The sequence below is a fragment of the Acipenser ruthenus genome, chromosome 53, assembly GCF_902713425.1.
Source record: "Acipenser ruthenus chromosome 53, fAciRut3.2 maternal haplotype, whole genome shotgun sequence".
NCBI classification, from domain to species: Eukaryota; Metazoa; Chordata; class Actinopteri; order Acipenseriformes; family Acipenseridae; genus Acipenser; species Acipenser ruthenus.
Window position 1 is genome coordinate 4,606,918 of NC_081241.1, and position 12,513 is coordinate 4,619,430.

At 37.8% G+C, this 12,513-nt stretch overlaps 1 protein-coding gene across 2 annotated transcripts in view; it reads right to left on the reverse strand.

Moving 5' to 3' along the window:
* The window catches only part of LOC131696664 (chemokine XC receptor 1-like), a 28,988-nt gene extending 19,060 nt beyond the window's left edge, over positions 1 to 9,928 (reverse strand). For both annotated transcript variants that reach the window (XM_059016745.1, XM_059016747.1), the window contains exons 1-6: positions 8,748 to 9,928; positions 8,037 to 8,090; positions 7,597 to 7,653; positions 7,430 to 7,451; positions 7,240 to 7,286; positions 6,349 to 6,417 (exon numbers count right to left, since the gene is read on the reverse strand). Coding sequence is in view for 1 of the 2 variants with exons in the window: in XM_059016747.1 (XP_058872730.1) it covers positions 6,349 to 6,417; positions 7,240 to 7,286; positions 7,430 to 7,451; positions 7,597 to 7,653; positions 8,037 to 8,090; positions 8,748 to 8,955 (457 nt within the window). In the remaining variant the exon portion in view is untranslated. The remainder of the gene's footprint in view (positions 1 to 6,348; positions 6,418 to 7,239; positions 7,287 to 7,429; positions 7,452 to 7,596; positions 7,654 to 8,036; positions 8,091 to 8,747) is intronic.
* Between the last annotated feature and the right edge of the window lie 2,585 nt (positions 9,929 to 12,513).

The window sequence follows — 12,513 nt, forward strand, 5'->3', positions numbered from 1 at the left end:
CGTTTGGTCGATAGTAGCCTATTGATCCCAGAATCTCAACCAGCAGCTTCTTGAAGGATCCCAGGCTGTCAGCTTCAACAACATTACTGGGGAGCTGGTTTCAAACTCCCAGAATTCTCTGTGTAAAAAGTGCATCCTATTTTCTGTTCTGAATGCCCCTTTATCTAATCTCCATTTGTGACCCCTGGTCCTTGTTTCTTTTTTCAGGTCGAAAAGGTCCCTTGGGCCGACATTGTCAATACCTTTCAGAATTTTGAATGCTGGAATCAGATCGCTGCGTAGTCTTCTTTGTTCAAGACTGAATAGATTCAATTTTTTTAGCCTGTCTGCATATGACATGCCTTTTAAACCAGGAATAATTCTGGTTGCTCTTCTTTGCACTCTTTCTAGAGCAAGAATATCCTTTTTGTAGCGAGGTGACCAGAACTGAACACAATATTCTAGATGAGGTCTTACTAATGCATTATAAAGTTTTAACATTACTTCCCTTGATTTAAATGTATCACTTTTCACAATATACCCGAGCATATTTTTCATAGCTTCCCCACATTGTCTAGATGAAGACATTTCTGAGTCAACATAAACTCCTAGGTCTTTTTCATAGTTCCCTTCTTCAATTTCATTATCTCCCATATGGTATTTATAATGCACATTTTCATTACCTGCGTGCAGTTCCTTACACTTTTCTGTATTACATGTAATTTGCTATGTGTCTGCCCAGTTCTGAATGCAGAATCAAAGTCATTAATATGGAGTAGGAATATGTCTATTATCCGCAGGCAGGGAGTGAACTTCCATTGCTACGCTGATGATACCCAGCTATATTTGTTCCTAAAGTCAGGAATTTATTCTGCCTGGGTGTTATTAACTACTTGCCTTACAGACATTAGAACATAAGAAAGTTTACAAATCAGAGGAAGCCATTCGGCCCACCTTGCTCGTTTGGTTGTTAGTACCTTATTGATCCCAGAATCTCATCAAGCAGCTTCTTGAAGGATCCCAGGGTGTCAGCTTCAACTAATCCCACGACCAAGCTATTAGTCTTTATACAAACAGGAACCAACCACTGGAGGACAAAGGGTGGCCCTGCAGACTCAGGCGGTATTACCTCTTTTTTCAAATCTAATAAATAAGTTCAGGTACCGAAAAGAAAAATGTGTTTAAGAATGTATTTACCTAACACGGTCAGTACTAAGGTTGCCAAAACAATCTACTGGAACACAGGGAGGATTGCACGCTTATAGTATACCTACTGGTTTTAACCCAAATTATTTGATCTAACCTGGTACAAAAAAATGTATGCAATTATTATTGACTGTGTTTGATTTTATCTTACCTCCTTTCCATGTAGTTTGTTTCACCCAGATATTTTGTAGTACTGCACTCGTGCTAATGAATGCCCATACCAAGTTTCACCACAACTGAATGAGCGAATCTCAAGATCTACAACATATTAACAACGTTCAACCACAGATAATCAGGGGAGCAGGAAAAATGGCATTGAAGATGGATTTTCACTGCTGCTGTTATCATTATTCCTTGTTAAAGATGTTGTTGCTAAGGTTTTAAAATTAATTTTGTTACCTCTCCCATGTTCACTGCTCCCTTTATCATTGAATGCTACCCTGCCCATTACATCTCAGTATCGATGCTAAAAGCCTAACCTGCATGCAGCTGAGTTATGGGTGGTTTTGCATTTCCTGACATTTGTGGCTTCACTGCACCATTGAAGTTCATTTAATTGTCACTTTTTTTGTAAGGAATTTACAACCCTGTTATTGTCATCACAAGCACAATAAATGATAACTGTTTAAATGTCTTTTAAAAAACACTTTTATGTCCATAACTGTTAAAATAATAATAGATACAAAAAAAACAATATTCTGTCCTTGATTCATTGCCTCATTGGAAGTGTGCCAATAGTAAAGTCACATCCAGGGGAGACTAACTTGATATTGTTACATTTTAATCGTAAAATCAAGAACTTGGAAAAAGTGTTATTAGAAAACAGTATCTATCAGATAGTAGATTCCTGGTGGAATGACAGAGCATCAACTGTGAATCAAATTTAAATCAATCTGTGCATGTGCCTGCTTTCTCGCTTTGAATTGTTGTGTTTTAAGGCTACCATATGAATCATTACAAGTTCAAGGTAAATGTAGGTGTGGCAGAGCAGGGCTCTGCCCTTAGAAATACTGGCAGGGATGGAGTTAAATTCTCCTCCCTGCCCAGGTTGATTGCGTCAGGTGGGAGCAATCAGTCAATTAATTATTCAATTACCATCCAGCCACCTGGCATGAAAGGAGGCCTCAGCCTCCCAGGGAGAGTTCTAGAAAGAGGAGAGTAGCTGAGGAAGTAAGAGTGGGTTTTTTGTGTGTGCTGGTTTTTTGTTTATTTTTGAATCCAGTGAAGGCAACGCCCAGCCTGGAAGCCTTATTTTATAAGTTTTGTTTTGTTTTTATTGTCTGTGTTTTGAAACCTTTTTGTTTGGCCCTCGTGCTGGTTTATTTTGTATTTTTGTGTATTAAAAAGCTTTATTTTTGAAGTTTTCACACTGTCTGAGTCTCAACCTCCATCATCCTGTCACAGTAGTTTTTTTTTTTTTTTTTTTTTTTTTTTTAAATTGAAGGTCAACCATGTGATAGTTGACCTTGACTTCCATTAACATTCTCACCTTCAGGATGCATAACTCCAGTCGCAGTCAACTTCCACATGGTAGAGCCTGCACTATCACTGAATTATATTGCAGTGAAAATCACTCTATCAATGTACAAAACTTGAATACCAAAATGTGAAGGGTCAGCCATGAGTGGATTTGATTTGGCTTAGCTTATTTATTACTGAATTCTGCACAGACCAGGTCCGCCATTACAATTTTTCCTTTCTGGTCCGACGTCGGACCCTGTCCAACATCATCAAAAAGACGTAAAGCACAGGTCTCTGGTCGTTTTTTCTCATGAAAAAGGTGAGAAAACCATTCAATGGCCGAGTGAGACCGATAGGAGCCGAGAAAAGCCAGAAAAAAAGGGGTGGATCTGAGCAATACACATCGCCCCGGCACCACAGAGATAACACGACCACAAACAAACAAGATAGCTGCTTCCACATCCAGGGCTCAAAGAACATCACAGACATTTGTTATTATCATAATACAAAATACCTAAGTGGTCTACTCTTTATAAAATGTCCCCTTTTCACCTTAATTGTGTGTTAATTTACAAATGTTCATGAGTCAATCCATTTAGAACTGAGCTGTGTATGTAACGTATACTAAATAATGTTAATACCAAGTTTCATGTATAAATATTTGAAGATATCTAAATAAATATTTGAAGATATCTAAAATACATTTAGAGATATCTGAAGATATCTAAAATACATTTAGAGATATCTTAAATTGATTTACAAATATCTCTAAATGGAGCTTTAAATGATATATCTATATATAAAATGGATTTTGAGACATCTTTAAATCATTTAAAGATATCTGAAATTCAATTTAAGATATCTTAAAATTACTTCCTGTTCACTTAGAGAGATCTCTAAATGAGCTCTAAATGTATCATTTACAGATACCTAAATATAACTTCCTGTTCATTTAGAGATCTCTCTAAATGTGTCGTCCATTCAAAACATTTTCACAGGAAGTCATTTTGAGATATCTTGAAAGGCTTCTGGTTCATTTGAAAATATCAAGGAGGCTGTGTGGTCCAGTGGTTAAAGAAAAGGGCTTGTAAGCAGAAGGTCCCCGGTTCAAATCCATTGGCAACTCATGGCTAGAAAAACTGGTGGGGCACAGCCCCCCCCAAAAAAAAAAAAACGTGCTCAAACCCGATGCCCGATTTTAACCATTTTTATGTAAACATTAAGCTAGCTTTCTAACATTACCAGATATTTCATCACAAACAGTTCTACGCCAGATTGTCACAATCAAGAGAGCTGCAAACAACACTTTACAGGCAAGAGTCTCTTATTGACAGACAGCTACACCTGCACTAACCTGAGCGTTTGAAATGGAAGGATCGTCACACTCTTGTGCTGTTCGTAACATTCTGAACTACAGAAGAGTCAGGTTCGGTTTCTGTTGATGTCTCTGGCGTTGGAGGTTTAGCTTTTTTGTTGTAGAAAAACTCCAAACGTAGCTGTCTTTTTGCCATTTTAACAGGGCTCAAATTCACTCCGTTTTAGCACATGTTTTCGCTGACTGAAAAAGTGAAAGTCTCACACGAGAACAAATATAACGGTGAAGGGTCTTAGACACTCTTTGTTATGTTATTATGTTTTGAAAGTTTGAAATAAACTGCGCATTTTTAAATAATAAAACCTGGCAACAGTGGCGTAGCCAGGATTTTTTTTCGGGAGAGGGTGGCAATGGTAACTTTTTTAAGGTGAATAGTCACAGTGGTGAAATTGGCAACCTGATTTCTTATTAGTGCATTGACGTTTTATTTTCGAAAAATAAAGAACTTTTTTTTTTTTAACAGAAGATCCAATAACCAAATACACTGTTGTGCAAAATAGTTAAAAATAGAGATTCAGTTCAGAACACTTCCGTTTAAAAACAAAAAAGGAAATACGAAGCAAAGGACTTGAACTTTTAACATGCGCATCAGATTTCAATTTCACATTATGATAATAAATAACTATATATAATTTCATTCGTACTTATGGTTGTTCATTTCACATTTGGTGTTCAAAGCAAAGCAAACCATTTTATTTAATTTCACAAATCCTGACTAATGTAATTACTCTTTGACTGACGCAGGACTGCCGATGGTACCTAATCTTCTGGAGGTTCAGGGGAGGAGGGACTTGTGCACACAGTTGCATTAACTACATTGTATAACTACAGCGCCTTTAAAAACAAAAAAAAATGTGCAAACAGCTGATCCAACAAAAAACTTGGGTTGATTGACAGCAAATCCAACCACTCATTTTTTTTGGTATCACACTGCACTGACATTCGCTAGTTGAGCTGACGGACACGCTGTAGCCTAAACAAATAATCAGAATGAAAACAAGTAGGTAACCGAACTCGGGAATTGAAACAGTTTTGCCGGTTTTCTCTCAGCAGCGTCCAGAACTGTTTTCATTCTGATTTATGTCTTTAGTTATTCAATTAATAACAGGTTGTACATTTACCACTCCATCTCCAAGACCTGGTTGGACTTGTTTACCGTCCCTTGATGAAGCTGGCTGCACAATCCGTGAAAAATGATAATCTTATTAGTAGGCTGGCTGCTGGAGAGGTCAGCTGGCAATAAGATATGTCATGAGGCGAGTGCATTCTATGTAAATACATAGGCTTCTCATTACATAGTAGATGTCCTCTACCACATCTATGTGTGTAGTAGCTAGGCTACATAGCATATACAGTAATCATAGCCTATATGTTTCATGCATCTGTGTTTGGGGTTGAGCAAGTACAGCTTGCTTATGTATTCTCATTGGTTGATAGCAACGCGGTAAATAAAAAGTTCTTTCCGTGAGCGAAAAGAAAAATCAGCGCCGCCCATGCCACGTCCGCCCCGCTATAATGGGAAGCGAAAAATATAACAATATTGCAATTTCTTACACATGTTTCAGAGTGAACGATCCTAACACAGTGGCTAAGCCACTTCCTGGCAGAAATCTGGGGGGGCACGTGACCAGGCGTGCCCCCCCTATGCGTCGCCACTGTTCAAATCCCACCTCAGCCACTGACTCATTGTGTGACCCTGAGCAAGTCACTTAACCTCCTTGTGCTCCGCCTTTCGGTTGAAACGTAATTGTAAGTGACTCTGCAGCTGATGCATAGTTCACACACCCTAGTCTCTGTAAGTCGCCTTGGATAAAGGCGTCTGCCAAATAAACAAATAATAATAATTTAGAGATATCTTTTCAAATGATTTATAGATATCTTTAAAACCCTAATTTTAAGATATCTCTAAATGACAGTTTGGCGTACCATGCTAGCAAAAAACACATGGTTTCCATAGCATTTAAAGATATCTGTAAATCAAACTGAGATATCTTTATTTCATTTTTAGATATCTCTAATTGATTTACAGATATCTTAAAATGAATTTTAGATATTTAAAAACTGCACAAATAAAGATATCTGTAATTCAATTTGAGATATCTCGAAATGATTTAAAGATATTTTTTAAATATTTCAAGATATCTTTAAATGCAATTTGAGGTATCTCTAAGTGATCATTTGGCGTGCCATACTCCTTTAAGATTGTAATGTATTACATTGTCAAAACATTAAACATTAATTTAAACATTAAACATGTTCTACCATTAAGAAACAACCTCTTACAATATGAGACAGAAATCAGATAGACATTTGACCAAGAGCCTTACCTCTCCCTTTCTTCTGAGGAGTCATTAGAGTCCAGTAACAGTCCTCTATGTTTGCCTCTCTGGAATTTCCTGGGATACATTATATGAAGAGTAACAAAAAAATCATTGAAGGGGACTGTGACAGAGATCGAATGATTCTTGGTGTTAGATCTCCCTCCCGACCTGTGAGGGCGCTGTATAAGGGGAACAGAGTACCCTCGACTGGATGGCCCGACAATTCATTCCCAGAGTTAGACAGAAGTCGGTCATCTAGAAAGGGGGCGGAGCTACCGTACACTAAATCATCGACCCGGAAGGGAAACGATGTGGCAGTCGCGGACTGAAGGAGCAGTTGCAATCGTTAACCAAGGGGTCATGGTTGACTGTATGTAAGGGGACTTAGTTAAGTGATCTGTTCCTTTGTAAATGGTTATAAGGTAACTGAAAGGAGAACTGTGCTGTAATACCGGGAGTGTTTGTTTGTCGTTATTAATACACTGTCTGTGTTTTGTTAGACGGCTAAACATAATCCAGGAGCTGACGTTTAAGGCCAGCATGAACCTGGACAACACTTCACCTTGTTTCACTAAAGAACTGCATTTTCACTACGAGCACTAGGGCATGCATTGTGGGCTTTGTGTTGGTGTCTGTGTTACGTGTGGTTGAAAACAAATGGGATTAAAACAGGCAATTGGATCATACAAATAAAACAACATTGCACCTGGATTATTATTGCCTGTCTGATTATGGATCACCTGCAGATGCACACTGGTAAACACTTTGCCACAGGGAGCCACATGTTTCAGATATAATATCAACCACAGTGCAGAAGAACCCATTTTACTCAATGTGCTCTCGTATCTTAACAAACAAAAAAACCTCTCCTTTAAATTACAATGGGATTTTACTAACCTGGAAAACACTGTAGCTCTGCATAATCTTCAACAGCTGGCTGTGTGCTAACAAGAAAGAAGAAAAATAGATTGCAACCTCAAGCTTGAAGGTATGAGGCTGTTAAATGGGATTAAGTTTATGTGTAGATACTGATGAAGCTGCTGCTGGAAAAACTGATAAATGTATAGAGTAAAATAGATCCACTCACCTCGCTTGTGTTTGGGTAACCTCTGTGGAAACATACAGTGCAGTTAATAATTGTCCACAATACATAATACAAATATTATCTCCATGTGTCCTGTTGAGTCTACACGTTTGCTTAAACACTTAAAAAAAGCACTGGTTAATAAATAAATAAATAAATCAATCAATCACCTGCAACATTTTCCAGATGGTACAGCACGCTTGTTCCCTCTTCATAAATCATATTTTCTATTTTCAACTATCACAATCTGTATAGCATGCCCTTGCAACAACAGCCACTGAAGAGTGACAGAACAGTGGACACAGTGCAGGTTTTCTTTTCTCCCCTAGAGGGCACTGTTTCATTATGTAAGCTTTCTGGTTCATGATTACAAAGTGTTAGTGGTCCATGTCTGGCTTGCAATCAAATTCTGGGACATGTTTATGCCAATTGACAATTAAAAGTGTCTTTCATGGAAATAATAATGTGATGCTTGTGGACAGCTCTTTCCTGTAGCACTGTACTGGAAACCATGTTAAACAACCTGACAGTCTTCTCTGTGTTATGCTGGCAGGTCAATAAGCTCAGGTCAGGCACTCAGTTTCTCTAAGGATAAATAGCATAGGGTTACCAGACATTACAGGAAATCTTGGATCGTCCTGGTTTTCAGCCTTCATTTCTTGTCCTGGTCAGAGACAGTAAATTGTTAAATCGTCCCGGTTTTGCTATTTTGTATTCATATTTTTAAAAGTACAAAACAGTAGCAGTGTGCTCGGCAAGTTGACAGCACAGTCATTTATCATACAAAAACACAATAAAGAAACGTATGGATTACTTGTTTCATAATTCTGATTATTTGTTTTATAATTCATATTCTGTTTAACTTCCTGGACCATGGCTAGTTTATTATTATTATTATTATTATTATTATTATTATTATTATTATTATTATTATTATTATTATTATTATTATTATTAATTTTGTTAATTATTATTTTACCTTGGAAGTGCCACCAGCCAAGTTACCCTTTTAAGTCAGTCCCATTTGTGTTTTGATTAACAGCCATTGTTATAACTGATTTAAAATACTTTCACTGTTTGCAATGATATTTCAATTCACCACTGTGAACTCCAGTGACTGCAGCTTCTTTCAGCATTCATTTCATTAGCAGAGGGTTTGGATTATAAATCAGTTTAAACGGCTGGTCCATATCAGTGCTTCTATACTGGGATTTTGACAGCTCCCTAATTGGAGCTGTTGATTTCTTTCATATGATATACATTACAATGCAAGACACAGACAGAAGGAGAAAGAGAAAAAGAGGATGGTTTGATTCCTTACTTTGCCTTCTCTTATTCAGATCCACTGCGGAGCTGGTACCAGCCTCACTGGGGGTTTCTGGTGTAGATACTGTAGCTTCGAAATACAAAGGAATATGGAATATGGAATATGCATGTTCCACAGACAAGGTAGCTTCCAAAGAACCAACATTGTATGAAATATACGTGTTATAACAACAATAAGAGTTATAACTAGAAAAAAGAAGCATGAACACATTACCCCATGTGTTATTTTTTACTACTTATTTTTATTGATTTATGTATTTATTTTTACAGCTGAGACATCTTCAAAAAAAATAAAAAAGCCCGGTTTGACCTGCCTGTCAATCATGGCACTGACACAGAGAGGTTGAGCGAGGGCCTCTGATTGGTCGGGGGCTGGTCTGGCAGGGCGGCCAAGAAAAAAAAAGAATGTTCTGTTATTCCTTCAGGCTGCCCTTGTAGGAGACAATCTGTCTGGAGCTGCGACGGGTGAACTGGAGTAAAACGGTACAGGAGGCGAAAGAAAGGGATAAGAACATAAGAACATAAGAAAGTTTACAAACAAGAGGAGGCCATTCAGCCCATCTTGCTCGTTTGGTTGTTAGTAGCTTATTGATCCCAGAATCTCATCAAGCAGCTTCATGAAGGATCCCAGGGTTTCAGCTTCAACAACATTACTGGGGAGTTGGTTCCAGACCATCAAAATTCTCTGTAAAAAAGTGCCTCCTATTTTCTGTTCTGAATGCCCCTTTATCTAATCTCCATTTGTGACCCCTGGTCCTTGTTTCTTTTTTCAGGTCAAAGAAGTCCCCTGGGTCGACATTGTCTATACCTTTTAGGATTTTGATGTGGGACAAGCCTGACGAAAAGTGGCTGCAAGCAACCACAGCAAGAGCAAACTGAAACGGCTGAAAGGACACAACCGCCAACCTTGTATTTTCCATGTACCCAAACTGGTGTTAGTTAATCCAGTCCCTGGGATGTTAGTTAGTTAGCTTGGGGGGATCTGGGTAACCCCGTCAAAAGTATATTTAGGGAATAATAGAACGATATAGTCTCGTACCTTGCAGAATAGCGGAGGTGGCGAGACCCTCCGGAAAGCAGTACTTGTCTTTGTAGTTTTATTTAGTGTTTTTTTTCCTTTTTGTTTCATTGTTTGATTTTGAACTTTACGTGTGCTTTTAGCACCTGCAGGTGCTTCAGAACGGTGTCAGTGAAAAGAAAACAGTTTGCTTGTGTGGCGTTTAAAAAAAAAAAAGTGACTCGGCTTCAATCAGTGACTCACCCACACGCCCCCTCTCACAGGCATTTTAAAATGCTTCATGCTGATTATTTACACACATAAAAATAATGAAACAAGAGTGTGCTGTAACTAATAACAACACTATTGCTTGTGCTATTATTTCATTTACCAGTGAGATTCATTTAACTTTTGATGTATTAAAAAGACATCCGCTCATCCTTACAGTGCATTGCAAAGATGAATTTGCATTAAAAATGTACACTAGTCTGGCATCGCTGTTTAGGAACATGTTCATTTTCTGTTGTGTCAATAAGATGACCAGGCTTGCTGCAGTAAGGTAATACAGCACCAGTCTGCATCTGTGGTTTAACAGCTTTGTAACAGGACAGCAATATTACAACACATTTGATTTCAAATACCAAGAAACAATGGATTGTTAAGTTATACACGGCACTCAGGTGGTGATGTTGACAAAATCTAAAGAACCTTGATCTGCAAATGTTAACTGCCGTAGGTATGAACTAACAATGCTTTTGCTGGTTTGTGAACGTCTTTGTTGCAGTTGATGCTATTCGGTCAGTGGCTTTTCGGCTTATGTCTCCTAATATGTTGTTTATTTACTTCAATCCAGGATTCTGTGATAGCACTTACAATCCAATCAGAACATTCTCTCAGAATCACAGTTCAAACTGCTTGTGCACACATGCATATTTTGATACTTAGCATCCTTTATGCTCAAGTATCCTGGCTACGAAACACATTTAGACATATACATTGAGTTTGTTTTTAGTTATATTTGGTGATGTTCAACGTAGTATGTACAGCTATGGCTAAATGTTTTGCATCACCTCACAGAATTAACACATTTTGCTTCATAAAGTCGAATGAAACCTTCTGAATAATGTTACATTAACATTTGAATGATATACCGCTTAATGAAAAACTGACACAAATAAAAAAATTGACATTTTGAAATCTGACATGAAATAATGTACTACTCTTATGGCTTGATATTAAATGATATTAAATAAAAGATCTAAAAATGATGTTTATATATATTTTATTTATGTTATTATGTGTCAGTCCAAAAATTCTAGGTGATACAAGACTTTTGGCCATAGCTGTACACCCACCCCTCAGACACTTGGCATAAGACCTAGTTTGTAACTGGATTTAGATATGGGCACGTCAGTTTCCTTGTACCATCTCTTGAGCTGGCATGAGCAGATGAAATGCAGGTGTAAACGGCACTGATCAGAGCTGTTGCACTAAATACACACTACCTGGTTCCATCTTCAGGGTTTTCATGCGTTTGAATAGGGTGATCAGCAGTGCCATTGCCACCGACAGCACAGCAATGGATCCAAGTGTACACAGCACACTGACAACTACAAAGTTAGGAACTGAAACAGATACAGTCATTAATTAATACAATGTTAAAGTGCAATGCAATTCAGAGCACTAAATACAATAGCATAAAGGACTAATAATTAAGAGTGAAAGTCAGACTCATACGGACAGACAGACAGATGGAAAATACAAAAAGATACATACCTGTTTTTGTTGTTTTCCATTTCATGCCGTCATTATCATTATCTTAAAACAAACGTATATTGTTGTTATTATAATAATGCATTCGACTCTTATTATATTATAGACCGCAGCATGTACAGGAGTGATAACCAAGTTTTAAAATGCATGTATATACCTAGTATTAGAAACAGCTGCATTGTCAACCCACTTTTTTGTGTTGGAAATCTTCTGGTTATAGATTAGTGATGTAGCATTGCAGTGAAACTGAGCTGCAGAATAGGAAGTGGTTTTGTCTCTGAACTACTATGAGTATTTGAAATATTATTATTATTATTATTATTATTATTATTATTATTATTATTATTATTATTATTATTATTATTAATTGGTCATTTAGCAGACATCCAAAGTGACTTACAGAGACACAATAGGACCTCAGTTTTACGTCTCATCCAAAAGGACAGAGCGCAAGGAGGTTAAGTGACTTGCTCAGGGTCACACAGTCAGTCAGTGGCTGGGATTTAACCTAGAACCTCCTGGTATCAAGCCCCTTTCTTTAACCACTGGACCACCAAGCCTCCTTATAAGTGTTTAAAATACTATATGAGTGTTTTAAATACTATATGAGTGTATAAAGTCACGTGAGTATAAAATCATACGAGTGTTTCAAATACTATATGAGTTTTTTGTGACAGGGTGGGATCACTGGCAAGCCTCGTTACCGGCAGGAGAGACACAGAGAGCTGCAGTTTAAGTGCTGTTGCGCAGACTAGTGAAGTTAGTAAGTGATTCGGAGAGAGGCTCAGACACAGAGAGCTGCAGTTTAAGTGCTGTTGCAGACATTTATTAAACAAACAAACAAACAGCAGCACAAGGGCCAAAATAAACAGTTCAAACAAAACACTAATGTCAGGCTTCACTGATCAACACAGACATAAACCTCAGTGCTCAGTGCTCAGTGCTCAGTGCTCAGTGCTCAGTGCTCAGTGCTCAGTGCTCAGTGCTCAGT